The sequence below is a fragment of the Larimichthys crocea genome, chromosome XX (genome assembly GCF_000972845.2).
Source record: "Larimichthys crocea isolate SSNF chromosome XX, L_crocea_2.0, whole genome shotgun sequence".
Classification (NCBI taxonomy): Eukaryota; Metazoa; Chordata; class Actinopteri; family Sciaenidae; genus Larimichthys; species Larimichthys crocea.
In genome coordinates, this window is record NC_040030.1 from 289,654 (window position 1) to 308,400 (window position 18,747).

The 18,747-nt window shown below is 39.8% G+C and overlaps 1 protein-coding gene across 1 annotated transcript; it reads left to right on the forward strand.

Moving 5' to 3' along the window:
- The first annotated feature begins 1,680 nt into the window (after positions 1–1,680).
- On the forward strand, positions 1,681–7,613 carry wu:fc23c09 (uncharacterized). Its single transcript, XM_010730650.3, has 4 exons — positions 1,681–2,272; positions 2,953–3,024; positions 3,256–4,924; positions 5,560–7,613. Exons 1-4 carry the CDS (start codon positions 2,260–2,262, stop codon positions 6,656–6,658), a joined length of 2,853 nt encoding a protein of 950 aa, XP_010728952.3. The 5' UTR covers positions 1,681–2,259; the 3' UTR covers positions 6,659–7,613.
- Positions 7,614–18,747: the final 11,134 nt, after the last annotated feature.

Consider the following 18,747-nt stretch of genomic DNA (forward strand, 5'->3'; position numbering starts at 1 on the left):
CAACAGCTCTAAAGCAGGAGGTGTGTGTCATTATTTGTGATAAAGGTGGAGAAAAATAGCATTTCTAAATGACTACAGCAGGCCTGAAAAAAGAAGAGAGGTATTTTTACCCTAAAACAGGTGCGGGTCTAATAAGAAACCACCCCCACCTCTCGGTTTCTTTCATTATTGCTGCTTTTCACACCCCCTCTCCTATACATTACGTCACCTTCGACAGGAAATGAGATGCCACAGCTCAAGGTGTTAACAGAGTCCTCCAGGTCTTCCTTACAGCCTCCCTTTCCTGCCATTTGAGTATTCATATGGATGATGTTATTTCTTCCTTTTTATGATCCAGAAGAACAAAAATGATTCAGGCACTGACACAGACAAAACATTAAAAACCCATCTGCTGTATTTTTCCCATGCAATGTTATGCAATACGAGCCTCTCTCGGGGGCAACTCGTGCGAGTTATGTGTGGTTATATGCTGCCTCTCTGTGGTCCGTAACAGGTATGACAGTTCAGTTTCTGTCTTGTACACTAGATGCCAGCGTTTAATTTATGTGTGGAAGGACAGCTGTTTCGAGTTATTTGGATGAACAGATCAGCTGTTTTGGCATCAGTTTATGATCCAAATTCGTAAAAAGTAATTTTACGCAGTAAAGTTATCCAGATAACTCAGTAAAGAATCAAAGTTCTGTTCTCATAAATGCTTGAGCAACAATCTAATAACACAACACAATAAATGAGGCGATGAAAAGATATAAAACCGAATCAAAGAGACCATAAAACTCTGTGGACAAGGCTTTGTAAGAAATGTGTTTGTCTTGTGTGCATGCAAGCCCTTGTATATATCTTTTGTTTCTGACACAGGTATGCTTTATCCATGCACAATGCCAAAATTAGACCTTGTGTTAAGTCTGGGAGGAATGTGAGCTGACGTGATACACAATGTGATGAAAACAATAAAAAAAACAAGAAGAACTTGATGTTCTCAGACTCAGTGGGATGTCAAAAGGGTGTCTGATTGCTGGAACGAGACAACCGTGTTCTTCCTGTATAAATATAGATTGTGCAGCTGTGAAGGAAAGAAAACATCTGCAGTGTCCCACACTGTGCTTTTCCATGGGTGACTGCATTTTGTAGGAATACATGACTGAAGGGAAACTGATTAAAAGTAGTGAGTGATAAATCATCTGATGAATGATGATGAAACTAAGTGTTGGATCCGAACTAGAGCTGAAATAAGGGATGTGTTAATGATGAGTCATGTATTATTTGTTTATTATTTGGTTTTGGCTTCTCAAATATGACAATTCACTGCTTTTCTTTGCTTTACATCACTGTAAACTGGATATTTTTGCGTTGTGGACTGTTTGTCGGACAAAACACAATGTCACCTCTAAGGTCATGGGTATTTTTTGACATTTAATAAACTACATAATACAACAATTAATGTATATTACAATCAAAACTCATGCTACATACCCTCATTTAAGTTTTATCTTCGCCACTGTGATCATTTGTCCAGTGAGACCAGGGCTACGAATAGTTTATTTTCATGTCTTACAACTGATTTTCAAGGCATAAATGATCATAACCTAAATCCTCAGACTCACATCTAAAGATTATACTAACTCAAATCTGTGACCGAGTTAAAGTGACTTTAAAACCTAGATCAAGACAAAATGTTTTTTGACATTCATGTGATGAAGCTTGTTCAAAAAACAAAGAAAAACCAGACCTTAACTACAAGAAACACATTTCTGTAAAGTCACTCATTAGCATCCACAGTCCCCAGACTTCCTGAAGTCCGGCAGATTATTAGCATTTGGGTCAAAGGCCAAGCAGTTTCCAGGCCCTACTTGTCACTCCCATATAACCACTGGGATGCTAATGTCTCCCCACGGCGGAGGAGCAAACAGTAGCCACTGTAAAAACCCACCGTCACCTCTGACCCCTCATCCCTAAAAGTCGCCCCCCTTTCCCGCTATTGATCCTTCAGATTCCTCTGACGTTGAGGGTAAGTGTGAGAATTCTTTCAGATAAAGGCATTTGAGGAGTCATTACCTATGGCTCGCCCAGAGTGTGTGTGTGAAAACTCTCCGTACAGAGAGGGGCCACTGAAATGGATCATTAAATTGCCGGTGGTGGTGGTGGTTGTGTTTGTGCGGTTCAAAGGTTGTCCCATTTCTTCTGGACTCTGTCGGCCCGTACAGAGAGGCAGGTGTACAGGACACAAATGCAGGAACTCAACTTTGACATATAAAGGAGGCTATGCACACATCAGGTAAGCAGCAACCTGATTGGACAATGGCTTTGTTGTATTATCTCTCATATGTTTTAACTCAGACCAACTGCTGTATATTTAAATATAAAATAATTTTCTGTTCACACAATGTTAAATCCAAATATGTCTGAAAATGCTGATACAAACTGAGCGTTCACATTTATTGAAGATGAAAAAAAATAACTATAAATCAATGTTATGACACCAAATAAGGATGTATTTCACGTGTTGTTACAGTTTATATGCTTTTTCTTTGCCAAAAAGTAACTTGGCATTAGTTGTGTTTGGAGTCAATTAGACACCAGAGAGGTCCAACTATGAATAAGCTATTATAAAAGTCAAATTACAGAACTCCAAATAGACGTATTTGGTAGTGGTGGTGCTGCAAAAATAGTACAATATCAAACACAGATAATAAGTTTATCTGGTATTACAACTTTCACGGAGTAAGTTTGCAAAATGTCCTACAGGCAAACAATAAAATCTAAGCAACAGCAGGACATGGAAACACTAAACACCAGGTGAGGGACAGAGCTGATGAACTGGATTTAACCATGTTTTAGAGCTGGGCAGCCAAATCATCTTCTGTAGTCGACTTCTTAAACATGTCAGTAAATTTAAAAATCATACTTAATTACTTCATTTGTCTTGAATCCTCTCCTGATTTTGTTTTCTTTCAGATAAAATGGAGGTGTTCACACTGCTGCTCGTGTTTCTCACAGTTTCTGGATATTCATATGTATTGCAACCCAGTAAGTCCAACATCAGGCCTACTTAACATTTCATCTAACAAAATGTACTTCAGTCATAAACACTTCCATGTTAATTATTTCATGAGTTGTTCAAAGGGAATGCCAATCGTTGTAATGCTAATGTGTTACTGTTGACCGACATGATTTTAGTTTCGACTTTGAGAGTAAAAAAATGAAAAAGAAAAAATGTGATTATTGAACTGTAAGTGGTTGCTCTGTTTTGTACCGTAGGACTGACAGTCACACAGATAGCCGAGCTGGATGGAGACCCCCTGTCTGAGCTGAGGGGTGAGCAGCTGAGAGATGTTTTTATCTCAGCGGAGGAGAATGAAAAGCTTGCCAAATCCACTGAGAGAAGGAAAACAGAGGCGGAACAGACAAGTGAAGGACTGACTTCAGAAACAAACACCGAAAAGAAGAGGACAGAGGGAAAAAACATAGAAGGTTTCACTAGGAATATAGGGGAAATCTTAGACATCAATAAAGGATATGAAGAAGGAAAGGAGGAAAGGCTGACCATTGGGACATTTTCTAAAAGTTTAGGGGAGGAAAGAAAAAGAGAGGAATTCTCTGAAACTGACATGAAAGATTTAGATACAGGGAGAGGAGATACGGAGACAAGCAAGGAGGGCGAGATGGTAAAAGAAATCCTGACAGATAACACGAAATCTTTGGAGACGACAAACACACTCCGTAGTCGTAACACATGGACGCGAGAGACGGGAGAGGATGACGAGATGCTTGAGAAATTTAAGGAGAGAGATCGAATGGATAAAGTGAGGCAGGGAATAGAAGAGGAAAGAGAGAGCATGCTGGTTGCAGGGATTAGTCTCCCAGGGGAGATTAGAGGAGAAAATGTGGAAGACAAAGGAGGAAATGAGGAGAGGGAGAACATAAAAAATGCAAACCATAATGAATTAGTAGAAAGAGAAAAGGCAGATCACATAGGAGTTAGTAATCTCGCACCTCCTTTAAGCACTTCTTCTAGTCAACTCGTGAAAGAAGTTGAGGTTCCTGAAACAATTCAGGTTATCACTCACTCTCAAAATCCTCCTAGATCTCCTCCTCCTGTTCATCATAATGTCCCTTCATCACCTCTGCTTACACCCACACATGTTCCTTCATTCTCCTCTCAATCTCCCACCCATCACGCCAAAGTTAGTCTTCAGTTCCTCCCTCGGTCTGTCGAGTTTCCTAATCCTGCAGCAATCAATCACGTCTCAGTCTCAACAGTGACTCCTGATGAGGTGAGGTCTTCCTTACTATTTGAGGATGTCCTCACTGAGGTGTTACACAGTCCTGGACATCATCTCAAGCAGAATGAACTGGAAGGGAGGTCGGACCCAACATTAGAGGATGTGATTGTCAAAAATATATTGTTTAAACCTGCACAGAAGGAGCTACAAACCACAGGAGAAACAAACACTACACAGGATGAATTTGTCCCCAAGGTTCAAGCAGCAACGCCAAAACCCACAGAAGCAGAGTTTATAACGCAAGATGTAGGAAGTAAAGAGCCAAATTCTACATCAAAATCAAATGAAAATAACCCCACTGCTGAACCGGTTGAGCTTACACATAAACCAAACATGGCAGAGGCCACAGGCAAACCGAAAACAGTTCAACGGACGGAAAATGATACCAAACTTACAGTGAAGCTAAATAAACCAGCTCCTCCTCGACCACAACTGACCAAACCGTCTGCCAAAACACCTTCAACGAGGCCAACGAAAAGCAACAGCAGTAGTAAAAATAAGACAATGAAGAAGTCCAAGGAAAAGAAACGGAAAAAGGACAATAAAACCCAAAAACCACGAGAGAAGAAGAAGGTCGTCACGCCAACATTTTTTCCTTACTTTTTGGATAACTACTGTCCACCAGAGTGTGCCTGCTATGGAAGGTATGATGTTAAGGATGATGTATAAAAAAAAAATCAGACTTATGCACACATGATATATTTCGATACATTTCTATTTATTAGATTTCTTCAAGCTCCATCATTAAGTCATGTTTTCTAGTTCTGAAATTAACCGATTAGATTTTTATTTTATTTTTACAATTCAAACAATGGAACAGCTGGCCTGGTTCTTTACAAAGGTGACAACATCTGTGTACCAGCAATGCTGAAGGTCCCAAATTTACATGTTAAAATGTTCAGTTTGTTTATTATTATAAGAAGGACTTGTGGTTTTATGAGGCTTCAGACTGTATTATAAGAAGGACTTGTGGTTTTATGAGGCTTCAGACTGTTTCTTGGCTGGATGCATTGTCTTCCTAGAGCCTTGTTGTTACCGTGAGGTTGCCAGTGGCCAGATACAGGCCTAGCATGTTGATTAGTGAGCTTTAGAGGTGCTGGTTGGTGGGATTTTGTTACCTTTATACAGCACCAGGCTAGCTTTTCCCCATGTTTCCAGTCTTTATGCTAAGCTAAGCTAACTGGATTTTCCAAACAGTTCATTTCATGTGTGTGTTTGGAGGATTGTGTACAGAAACAAAGCTCACTGCTTATTCTTATTCTGTATTTCTGTGTTTCAGAGTGGTCCAGTGCTCAGACAAAGGGGTGGATAAGATTCCTTATGGTATCCCCTATAATGCCCGCTACATCCTCCTCATGAATAACCAGATCGACAGCATCCAGCTGGACCTGCTTAATGAATACGTCTCTATGGAGTTCCTTGTGTTGAGCAACAATCGGCTCACAGATGGCGCCATAGAGGGGGCCTTTGAGGGGATCCCAGCGCTGAAGCGCCTCTACCTGGATAGAAACCTCCTACAAAGCGTGCCAACTGATCTTCCATTTTCTCTCGAGGTGCTGCGTTTAGACAATAACCAGCTGAGTGTGATGTCTGAGGCAGCCTGGGCCAGCTGCCCCGGCCTATTGGTTTTGAGCCTTAGCAACAACAGCCTGGGGAATGGATCAGACCCTGTTCCTAATGCAGTGCTCTCTCCTTTGTCCAACCTGCGCACTCTGAACTTGGATTATAACCAGTTGACATCAGTCCCCCTGAGTTTACCACTGTCTGTCAAGGAGCTCTACCTCAAAGGGAACCTCATTGAGCAGTTCCGCAGTGGAGTCTTCAATGGGAGATCAGCTCTGGTGGTGTTGGATCTGAGTGCGAACAGAATGACAAACAAAGGACTTCTCAAAGAGTCCCTTCTCAATGCAACTCACTTGGAAAGTCTCAATTTAGAGGGGAACAGACTAAAACAAGTGCCACGACACCTTCCTCGCTCACTTAAAACTCTAAATCTGGAGGGAAACCTCATTTCTTCCATAAAGAAAGCAGCTCTTAGCGGCTTGAAAAACCTGGAACACCTGGGTTTGGCAAAGAATAAAATCTTCAAAGTAGCACCGGGGGCATTTAAGACATTGCCCGTCCTGCACCAGTTAGATCTGTGCCACAACACCTTGCACCAGGTGCCCAGACAGCTGCCACAGACTCTGCACTCAGTAGCACTCGCGCACAACAAGATTCAGTCGGTGCCACGTGACGCTTTTTGCTGGGGTGATAAAAGTCTGAGTCTCAGCGGGCTCGTACGAGTCCAGTTGGAATACAATTTAATTGATATGGGGAAGTTGGATGCACAGGCTTTCAGATGCTTACGGGGATTCCAGGTGGTGCACTTCTACTGAGAAAAACATACTCCGACATACTGCTGGGACTATTTATGCACACAAATAAAAATAAATGCATTTTAATGGTACTTACTCCCTTACTTTGTGAGCCTTATCCAAGACATGTGGTGATTGCAGTTGCTATGCTAAAAACAAATGGTCAAACTGTAAAAAAAAGATATATATATTTGTGTGTAAAATTAAGTTTATTGTTTGTAACCCACTCAAGCCTCACTCTTTGGCTACTTTTATGACATTAACTCTCTTCCCACAGACTGTTTTTCCCCAACGTGTCTTAAAGGTTGGAGAACAATGGATTATTGTTCATGCAACAAGTCTAACCAAGTTATCAGAGTTTTTCCCATGAGTATTTTCCAACGCAGAACAATTTAGAATAACTTCCAGGCAGCATTTAGTTTCCATTCACTTTTGTCAGACATGGATAATGTGAAAAGGTTGATGTGATTTGGTTAAAAAAATGTTTTGCACCATTGCATGAATTACAAATGGATTCAGGTTGCTGTCTCTGCAGATTTTTTCAAAACATCCTTTCGATACCGCAGTGACAACAAATAACTTCTTCTGTAAAAATCAATCTGAAATATTACCTGTAGTTATATAAATAATATATTCTATGTGGTTTGACTTTTAGTTAATGTTGTAAATATTGTAAACTTGATGTGAATGAAGAGAAGTTCCTCATAACTTATCCAAATATGTGCAAACAAGGTCAGCTGGTTGGAAACTTTAAAAGAGTCCATTCATTTTATATTGAAAGTAAAGTGGGAAAGAAGTAGACTGATGGTAAGCTTCTTTTTTTTCTGTATTGCTTTTTTTGAATGTGGACTTTTGGATGTTGGGGCTTTTTGGCGGCTATTTAAGGAATCTACATTGAATACATATTAATTCTTCTGTGACGTCACTGATTACAAATTGCTCCTGACTTGAAGTTTAGTTAACGGTGTAAATATTGTAAACCTGATGTGGATCAAATAAAGTTATCCAATCATTCATGTACAAACTGCTCAGTGTGGATTTTGTTGGGCAGACTTCAGTTTGTGCCATGACTTTGCTGCATGGTTTGGTTGCATATATCAATATACAGGATACAGACAAGATAAGGCTACAAGTGAACGTGCGAATACACCCAAGCCAAAATATCACATTTAAAATGAAAAATACAAGAAAGTTTGTTAATATTATCTTCCCAGTAAACGTATTGACAGGACCTGCATCACTTCGAACTTTGTTCCTTTTATTTACAACCTCAAACTTTGATGCATTAAAAAGTTAAAGGTGTGTTGCAACCTTCTCCTTCCTACCAGTGAGTTAGCACACATAGATGTGTAATGTGTCAGATAATAAATCATTTCCATGTGAAGTTAAATCTGTAAAACGCTGTCAGAAATCAAGAGAGAGACTCGGCCGTCTGTGGTTCAGAAAGAGGTTTCAGTCAAAGAAGTGTTGGTTATTTTATTTTTTCTATTGCTTTGAACACGAAGGGCAATAAATATTTTGCTTCAAATCATTTGTCCAACAAATCCCACAATTCTTTCAAGCAAGTTCAAATGAAACACACGTTTGTTGTTGCTTCAAGTTGTGTTTCATTTGGGTTTTGTTTGTTCCATCATACCGGGTTGGTACTTAGTGAAAGAGGAGGAAAAATCTGTGGAAATAATTAACTAGCAGCAGAGAGATGCGACAGCTTAAAGTCAGGTTTTCCCATGCTCATAAATGGACTAAATGTTCCACTGTAGAACTTTTTTCCACAAACAAATCAGTCAGGAAACAAGAATGTCATTAACGTTTGAGGATCTGTGCAATGGCGATGAAAATGATAAACGACAAACAAATGATGATGATACACATAAGACTAAAATCTACATAAAATGTATGTTGTTAAATCAGTTTTTCAAGCTTTTTATAAATCTAATCTGCAAGGTTAAATTCTGTTTAGCTTCCATGATACAGAGGTATAAAGTAACAACGAAGCATATCAAATTATGTGATTGCCTATTTCATGAATACACAATAAAAATGACACGTGCCAAGATTTTATAGCCAAGACTAATGTGTGTTTATTCGCTGGAGCAGCATATACCCGTTTCTTACAAAGCTCCCATGCATTTAGGTCTCTGTAAACAAGCCAATATAGAGGAGTCAGTTATGAACCATAAATGCTGTTGCTCACAAAATATCCACTAGATGGCAATAATGTATAGCTGAATAGTTTTGATGAGAGCCACCTCTGTACGTGCAAAATGAGATACAGAAAATATCAGGAGCTTGATTTTGACTAGTTTCCAGTTGCCAAATAAGAAATTGTGGCAATCAAAATACATATGCTTCAGGAAGTTTATCTTGTGGGAGAAAAAAATGTATATTTAAAGCTCACACCAGACTGGAAACTCAATGCAAGCACCACACACACTTCTGCACACACAGGCGTGAGTCATAAGATTTTTTTTCGCAGAGAAGTGAGAATGTTTTTTAAGCTTCTTTTGCAATAATGTGAGTGTTTGACTTGACCACGAGGCTGGAAAAAATATATATATACATGTACGTAAGAAACGATGAGTGAAGAAGCAGATTTTTCCTATAAGAGAAAAGCAGGCTAAAGTGGAGAAAATGCATTAGCCCACGTGGAGGTGCTTTCTCTCTTTTTTCCCTCTCTCTAATAAGTTCACTCAGCAACGTGGCACTGCACCCATAGGGCCTGGGAAAGAAGAGCAGGAGGAGGGGGACGAGAGGGAGGACTGGGAGGAGGGAGGAGGAGGGTGAGTGAAGAAGAGAGAGTGAAGGGGGAGGAAGGGAGGGAGGGAGGGAGGAGGGCTCGAAGGATGGATCCAGGCTCCACTGGCTCAGCGCGTGTCCAGAAGGGAAGAGATTCGGCTGGGCAGGGAGCTCACCAGCACCTCCCTACGGTCCAGCAGGACCCTGACCCCGTATCACAACACCATATGTCTACCTGGATCCACTGGAAACCCTCCTCCCCTTCTTTGTGTCTCCCTTTTCTCTTTCTGTGTCTCCCTCTTTTCTCATTTTCTCATTTTTTTCTCTCCCACTTGCACATTTTCTTCTTTCGACTCCAATCGCAAAAAGATTGAATTGTGCGTCCATTCGTGCGTGTGTGCATACCTACTACCTGTGTGCACGTTGGTTTCCACAGTTGTCTGGTGTGCGTGTGCATGTGCATGTGCATGTGCGTGGGGGTTGCATACGTAATGATTATGTGAAGTGCTCCCTTGACACACTCTGAACCCATGTGCTCATTTAAGTAGTTTGGCAGATGGTGAATTTATTTGTGTACCTCTGTATCCTGTGCTGGATGCAGTCTGATATTCAAGCTTATCCCAACAGGAGGTTTGCAGGATTAGTAGTAGTGAGGGTGCTTGCTTACTGCCAAACTCTCTCAGGAGAGTTTTCTTCTGTTAGTAACCTGTGTTGTGTTGAAATAAATAAAAGAAACTTTGCCTTTTCTGATTCTTTCTCCCTCAGACACCAGACGGATCAGATATAGTCCTCGATCCAAAACCACAACGCCATTAATCAACCATCACTCTTCCTCTTGGCAGGAGTTGGCATGGAGTATATGAAGTGACTTTGTGATTCTTTTGTTCTAATGCCGACCACATTCAGTAAACCCTTACAGGAATCAGACCACGCGAAGGGAGAATAGGAAGACAGAAAAGAACAGAGAGAACAGGATATTAAACCACACCCTAAGTGTGAGCCAGCCAGACGAACAGACGAGCAGACAGAGTTGTGGTACTATTCAGCTGACGTTCCTCTTCTCATTTTTATGAATCTTGGAAGCCTCCTTCCTGTGAAGATGAAAAATATCTGGAAATATGTGTATTTTGTCACAGTTTCTCTATAACCTTTTTGGGGCCCGTAAGCAGGCTTGTAAATAAAGAGTCAACTGTGTGAAATTTTTTAACTTTTTATGTTAAAAGTTTCACGAGCTGCAGCAAGAATTTTATAGAAAACATATAAATGGGAAGTGGATATGTTTCAGTGACAGTCGTGATCGACAGCATGTAATTTGCGGCTGTTCTCTTTCACATACAGTAATTGAATACAGTTGTGAGAGTGGCACACACATACAGATGCAATTTTCTTGTGTGTATGTATGCTTTCCCATCTGTGTCTCTTTCTCACACACACACACACACATCTGTTTATATTACTGTACTGTACCGTGAAAACTTGACTACATTCAGCCCAGCCCAAACCCTAAACCCAGCTATCTCTACCAACTTAACCTTCAACCTTAAATCAAAGTAATCTTAAATCTAACCTTAAACCTAGGATTGACCACAATGACCTCACTCTCCTATGGAAACCTTAATCTCCCGAGGATATAGGAGTCCTTGTGAAGGGTTAAAAAATGGGTGCCTCAGAGCAGAGTGCTATTGCATGTGTGAGAGGGAGGTGGCGCTTGAGTTGAGCCCGAGAGAAGGGGGTGAAACAGGCAAGGACAGAAGGGAAAGAGGGAGGGGAGAATGAGAGGGAGGAGGGGATAGAGAGAGAAACCATGGGAGCCAGAGGGACCTCTAGACACACACACACATACAGCCCATCATGTGCTCCTGGTCTGGACCTGCACTGACAACACCACACATGCAAAAGCATACAGCACAGACTTTGCACCAGGTCACGCACAAGCAAATTATGCAGAAATTGCGTGCTGTGTATCGTCAAATGGTACCGTTTTGCATATACAAATCTACAAAAACACACTGAAGATATCCAGAGGAGCTTCTCCACTTCCATTACAGGCATGCACACAGTGTGCACACATACACTCTGTTATTCAGGGGCTCCACAAGGGGGCCTATGAGCGTTCCTCTTTTGCAGCAAAAGGCTTGCACATCTTGCTCCAAAGTCTCTGTAGCTTCTTGTTACAATCCTTGAACACACTTGAATCGGCCATACAAAGGACATAAATCAGATATCAGATCATGAATCAGAAGAGTTGAAAAGAAATCTATGTCTACGTTTTTATCAGCTGGCTACTTGTAGAATGCAAAGAGTCTGCGGGTTGGGGTGAGGAGGACTGTAGAGATGACACATTTCAAATTTTTCTTGCCAGTATCAGTGGAATTATGGAATTAATTCAGTCTGTTCCTTCTTTTTCCTCATTTATTTAAATATTAGAGGTAAACCTCAACCTAACCTACCTGCCAGTCACAAGAGACAGGCTTCGAGTAATTTCCAGTAACAGAGAACCTTGCACACTGAGACACACAAAGCATCTCACACAGTCAAAGCATCCCAACGGAAGATTACTTCAAGTTAAAGGAAGAAATGAAATATGACGGCTTGATTACTTGTTTTTATTTAGTGAAAAAATTCAAACCTTGCCAAGTCAGTTTGATTTCTCAGACTTGCTCACAGATCCCAGACCTGGCTAAATACTATGTGGCAGTTACATTTACATAAAACAAAGCTGCCAACTCTCAACTTCCCTCAAGTATTAAATCTGATGATTGTTTACCATTAAGTCAATATCTGTTTAGCTTTCAACAGATCTTCCTGCGGCTGGACATTTGTTTGAGACTGTTTGCACAGGGATTTCCAGCAAATAACAATTACTGTATGCGCATGGAGCCAACCCGGGGTCTCTGTTCTCTGTTCAGGATGAAGGCAACTTGGATCCTTTCTTCTTTGTCTGTCTGCATTAATTAGTAGGAAGTGCATCTTTGTACATTTGTACTGGTTCTTTTTCCATTTATATCTTTCATATCTATCTTTATTTCCCTAGCGTTTTCGACTGCAAATCTGAAATGTGATGACTTTTCCGAGTTCTGCTTTCCAAAATCCTAAAAATCATTAGTCAATAATTAGCTAAGGGGGTCTCCTCTGGGAGCCACTATACATCAGTTTGGTTTTGGAGCCTGTCTGTCTCTTTCTGCTCATTCTACTGATTGAATTGTTTAATTAAATAATAAACTTTTGCCCCTCATTTATTTGTAAACCAAAAATCTCTGTGTTTAGAAAGATAATTGTCTGTTTGTCTCTGAAGAATTGAAGAAATGCCTGGACTGTTTCAAGGCCAACCTGTTTATTGTCTACAATCTAAATTCCTGCTTGTTAGCTGAACCCATTTTGATTCTTGTGCTGTTCACAGTTTACAGTATACAAATGGTCTCTTCCATGCAAGACTTGTCAGATACATCATTACGCAGATGATACTGTCTTATATATATCTTATTTCGTCAAATTTCTTCCTGTTCTTATTATTCACAGATTACAATAATTACCATATGATTAGATAAATCTCATAGTGATGCTAAATGAATGAACTTAATTACACACAAATATATGGTCATCCCAGGCTAGGATGTGTACTGGAAGAAATGGCCATGAAGATTTTAACTGAACTAAATACCTAGTGAAATCACCACATTTGACTTGGAAATCCATTTATCTATTTGAATTTATGTGTAATTTTCCTTCTTTGAAAAGCTTCAGTCATTAATTTAAAGTTGTGGGGTTTCTTTCCATTTGTAACGACCAGTGGTTGTTTATTAATCTTCAAAGAGAGCTTGTCTGAAAATTGTGATCTTATAACTCACTCCTTTATTGCTTTATTAAGGCCTGAACTTTTTCTTTTCTGTTTCTGTTTTCAATAAGCTGTGATTAAATAAAAAGCCTATATATTAATTAAATTGCTTGTGCTTTTAAATGTGTGTATCTCTTGTTTTTCGAGAGTTGGTGTCAAGATTTGAAACAAAGCACAGATCGGTTCATCCATCTCTGTAGAGATCCTCCTAAAAATATCTGTCTAGTCTGAACATTTTCTTCTGCTTTCATTTAATCGCCTGAACTGTTTGTCATAGGTTAATCTTCTCTATTGACTGCCTGAAAATTCCTGGCTTTACACTGGCAGGCCAGTGAAACTGAAAACCCCTTAAGCTTTCAGGTGTCCACCATACATGGATAAAAACAAGTAAAAACCACAGATGGGTTTTTAAGGCATTCCACTTGGTGCTTGTAATACATTTTATAGGGTTCATTAATGGTCCAACTTTTAGTAACTTCTGTTTAGGGAGGAGTCGTTTTAATAATCTAATAAAATATCACTACACTCTATCAGTGGCATCTCAATCAGTCAGTGATCATTTTCACTCTGTGAGCAGTTGGCAGTTCAGGTGGGCTCATTCAGCTCACTGTTTGGCCCCAGGCACGGGACACTCGAGCTATAAACCAGGTCACTGCAGGAAGCACTTCCCGTTTCTTATGCTTCCTGTGTTGGCTATTACTATGGTAACACCCTTAATCAAAGTCTAGACAGGTTGGTATGAGGCAAACCAGGTCGCTAATAACAACATTGTTCAAAGAGACTAAAATAGTGAAACATATAGAGACAGTAAGAGCACAAGGAGTAAATAATTAAGGAGGATTTTTCACTTGGGATGAGGACTTGAACACAGTGTTTTCCATGCTAAACAGCAGACATTACCTAAGATTCCCCCGTTCCCATTTTTACTGATGTCTGTTTTGAATGTCAATGAGCAGAAAGTGAGGCGGACAAAGCCAGTTGACTCATTAAGGGGGATGTAGGGAAAGAACTACTAAGAACTATCCGTGCTAACATTTTTCTGGACCTCAGCCTCTGCAGCACCATGTTACATGACCCAAATACATTACAAGGGCTTCATACAGCAGTCAACAAATCACCTGACACCACAAATCATATTCTGTCATTGCTAGAACTGAAACATCTAACACGAGAGCTGGTTCCACTTCCCGTGGTGCCTCTAATTCGACGGCCATAAAGTGAATTAGTAGCACTGGCAAATTAGAGGTGATTTCTTTCACTGAGGGGTGTTACACAGCTTAAATGTGAGCAGGAGGGGATGTGATGCAGGCTGAGGAAGGTGAACGCGGGGCATGGCTGACGGCATGTTTGAATGAGGAGGAGGCAAGTCGAGGCACAAGAAGATACCACGCAAAGCTCGCTGGTGTGTATATGAACACAGTGCGCTCTTACAGCTGGGAGATGGTCCAAAAGATTGTCACAGGTAATTTATTTCCATCAACAACTTCAGTGAGCTTGACAAATTTGCATGAACAAAGACAGGATTGTTAAGTTAATCACTCAATTATCAGATACCAAAGTCAAAACAGTGACTGGAGGACAAGATATGAATATTTTCTGCATGAATACCTTCATGTAACTCATTATCTGATTTAAGTTAACAAGACCAAAAATTAGAAATCAGGGTTGGCATTGCCAAGTAGGTTTAACATCGAAGGAAATTGGCTTGGTGTTTGATGTATTAAGTTAAAATATATATATAGAAAATACAAGAGGATATAAATATCTAAACAATATGATGTTAAAATATAAGTAGCTGTACGGTTCTGATGTATTCATCAAGGAGTGTGCAAAAGGTCAGATTATGCAGAATATTTAAGTGTGCAAGGTATTTATCAAATCGTAGTAATTTAATGTAATTAGTTTTGCAGGTATTTGGTAAATCCAACAAAAAATTTAACCTAATGAAGGGAGTACATGTATTTTAAAAACAGACGTACATTTCATGGCAGTTCATCCAATGTACTTTCACTAAAACCCAAAAGTGTAATGGTGTTGTTATGGTGTTGCAAGGCGAAAAATTCATTTGCTTCATCCTCTGGAGTCATGAATGTCTGATTCCATCCAGTCGATGTTGTGATATTTCAGTTTGGAAGTCCCTGTCCTCGTTGCCTTAAAACAGTCTATAGTACATTGCTTGTAATTATAAATTTGTAATTTTAATATTTCACATCTTAAATTCTGGAAAATCTAATTTTAGGTTGCATTGGAATAAACACTGGAACCATCACTGGATAATTAATGATTATTACTTCCAGTTTCCTGTTTGTAAATTTTTACTTGACCCCAAATGCGCACAGTCACCCGAGGTGACTGTTGACTTTGATCCCATTTTCAAAGACTCACAACTCTTGCTGCATCAGCAGAGGCTGAAGCAACTATTGGCAATAACATAATACACTTAACTCTTCATCAGGGGGGAAAAGTTTCCAGAAAGAAGGAGAAGGGAGACAGAAAACAGATGTGTTAAATTTGTGACATCTAAGTTTTGTAAACTCTGTAAGGCCAGACTAGTGAGTGACGTCCCATTGAAACAGTCATCCCCTCACAAGTCATTGTTATTGAGTAGAAGGTTTTTTTTATCATAATCCTGTCCTTGAATTGATTACAGGGTGCCTGTTAGCATCGTTTCAGAATCAAATGTTTATAGAAGAAAAAAAAAAGAAAACTCTAAAAACAAGTTAGAAAACAAGAGTCTGCGGGTTGGGGTGAGGACACATTTCGGCATCTGTCATTTCTCTTCATGTAATTTCTCTTCAGCTAACCTTTTTTTCATTCAAAGTGAAATGCCGAATTTATGAACCGAGAGTTTCCAAATGCATTTACAAAGTGCAACAGTCAGCTTACCATGAAAACTAACAAAACTAGTGTGCCGTTTCAAAAAGGATTTATGGACAGCTGATTGTGCCAGGTATTGTGAAAACGGTGACCTGTTGCCAGACCCCTTTACAGCAGTTCACAGATACTGAATGTTATTTAAATCAGATATTTCATCCATGTTTTGTGTGAAAATGCTATAGCCAAGTCCAACATCTGAGCATTTTTTTTTCTCTCTTCCAGGATCTTCAAAGTGTCTCAAAGAAGGAATGTTACAGAAGGATTATGGGGAAACACCCCAGTAGGTGACCTGGATGTCTTACATCTCACGCCAGAGGATCATTTAGTTTTCTTGACTGTGACTGTGGTTCAGGTCCAAACATTTGTAGTGTCTGTTTTTCCATATTCACATCTGTGAAAACAGATTTTTATGAAAAACTTATATGTGTTATATGTGTCCACAACACATCTGTCTTTTAAAGCAGTAATCATTGGTTTCCTTGGGCCAAGTTGTAAACAGGAAATTGACATACACCTTATAACACCGTATAAAGTTTTTTATGGTGTATGTCAGTTGCATCCCACCACTTGTAAACCACATTTAGTCATGTACCGCGCTTAACTTGAGAATATTCTTTTTGATACTATTTAATCCTACACAGAACCATCTGGGGATCTGTCATTGGAAAAGGGAAGACACCATCTGCCTATCATGAGCAAACGTCAACCAATCAGATCAATGAACATGACATATACATACAGTATTTACAACCTGTAGCTCATGCTGTAGCTCATGCTGCTCATGCTGTAGCTGCTGCTAGCTCCTATAATGCTGATTGCTTCGTTACCACTATGCTTCGGGCATAAACACATACCTTGAAGACTGGAAAGATGCGTGATCTCGAGTCCAGCTGCCTTGTAAGGTTAAAGTTAAAGTCCATCTGTAACAATAATACAAAAAAGTTCAAAATGAACTGTACCTCAACCAACTACAATAACAAAATCCTGCTTTTTATTTTATTGCATGAGTCACAATAATCAAATTATATCATAGTTTACTTTTATTTAATAACTTAATTACATTTTCTAGATTATACTTAGTAACAGTTTTACTTGCAGTATTTCTACAGTGTGGTATTAGTACTTTCACTGAAGTAAAGCATGTTGCTAAATGCTTGATGCAATGCTGGACTCCTCGTGAATGAGGTGAAAATGCTCAGTGTAGAGCTGAGGAGAAATGCTGACTGATAAATCTCAAAGGTTCTGCAGTGCGTATGTGTTTATATTATTCTCAGTCTTCTCACTTTCACATCTGTTTTTGTTGAACCACCTCTTGTACTTTCCTAAATACGTTTTTTTTTATTTCAATCCAAACATGATGTTGACTCAGCTATTAGCCATCCTTCATCCATTAGCTCAAACTCTCACTGGTCATTGCGTCTGATAATGAATTGGTGTATCTGATTTACAGCCTGCTAGAGGATGTATAAACACATCCATGTTGAACTTCCAGTTAATCCTGTCAGGGTTACGATACAGTTTTAAGGTGGAAACATTGTGACCACACCTCTGTTTTTGTGCGGTCATCTTTCCCATCTGTAGTAGACTATAAAGAGGATAGACACTGCAAAGCAACACAAACTTGGATGTGAATATGTGAAGTATGTGGAAAGAATGGGGGCAGACACTAGAGTAAACCTAGGCTGATCCAAAAGCAACTGAATGATCCTCTGGCCTGCTGGTCTTTTAAAAGTTAGAATATCCAGATTCAACCAGTCAGGCAGAAGTTCTGGATGTGAAAATGCTCAACACCAATAAGTAAAATCTCAGCCTTAGTCATTGGCTATCCACCCTCTGATTCCCTGCCATTAGCTGGCTGCTAGAGCACAAGTGAGTTGGTCAGAGATGGCCGCTCCAAGAATATTTCATTTAATCTTACACTGGACTACACATGGCCTTTTTTTTTTAAGTTTTGGATTGTTAACAGCATTTTGGAAAGCTTCATGAGAACATTGGAGAAAAGTCTGACCACATCTCATCCGTTCCATGCAAAGCTGGTCTGCCATTGACCACAGATAAATTATCAAGAGTCTGGGAGGGAACAGATGTGGCCAACACCTAATTGGCTCCACCAACACTCTCCCCGTCTGCTTATTCCTTTTCCCCCTCCTGTTTTGCCTTGTTCTGCTGATCCCTTTCCTTAAAAAGCAGGTCTCCTCTGCACGGTATCCATCACTGTTTTGACGTTGACCTTAACATGTGTCTTACACATTACAAGCACTTGAAAGCTCTTTCCATCATGGTGGGAGTGTTCCCTTGCGTCGCTGTACAAACAGTTTCTACCACCTGAAATGCAATCACGATCGATATCAAGAGGGTTCCCACAAATCCCATTTCTCCCCCCTACGAGTTGTGGAATTCAAGTGCGTATGCATAGCAATGACTGAGATAGGATATGGCTTCATAGTTATGCAGTGATGTCACTGACAGGAATCGGGAGTGAAAAGTAAGCATACCACATCGATGAAAAACACTAGAAAATGAAGAATCTTTTCTCTTCAACCAAAATACACAAACTTTATTTTATTCTGTCTCTTGAGCTGTGACGGATAAACCATGGACAGTTCATCTTATTCACGAGTAGCGAATAACAAAAACAACTATCTCGTGCGTATGTGTTTTT

Coding starts and splice junctions, on each gene's coding strand:
- wu:fc23c09 (XM_010730650.3), top strand. Junction 3,025..3,255: donor TTCATATGTATTGCAACCCA/GTAAGTCCAACA, acceptor TTTGTACCGTAG/GACTGACAGTCACACAGATA. Junction 4,925..5,559: donor GAGTGTGCCTGCTATGGAAG/GTATGATGTTAA, acceptor TCTGTGTTTCAG/AGTGGTCCAGTGCTCAGACA.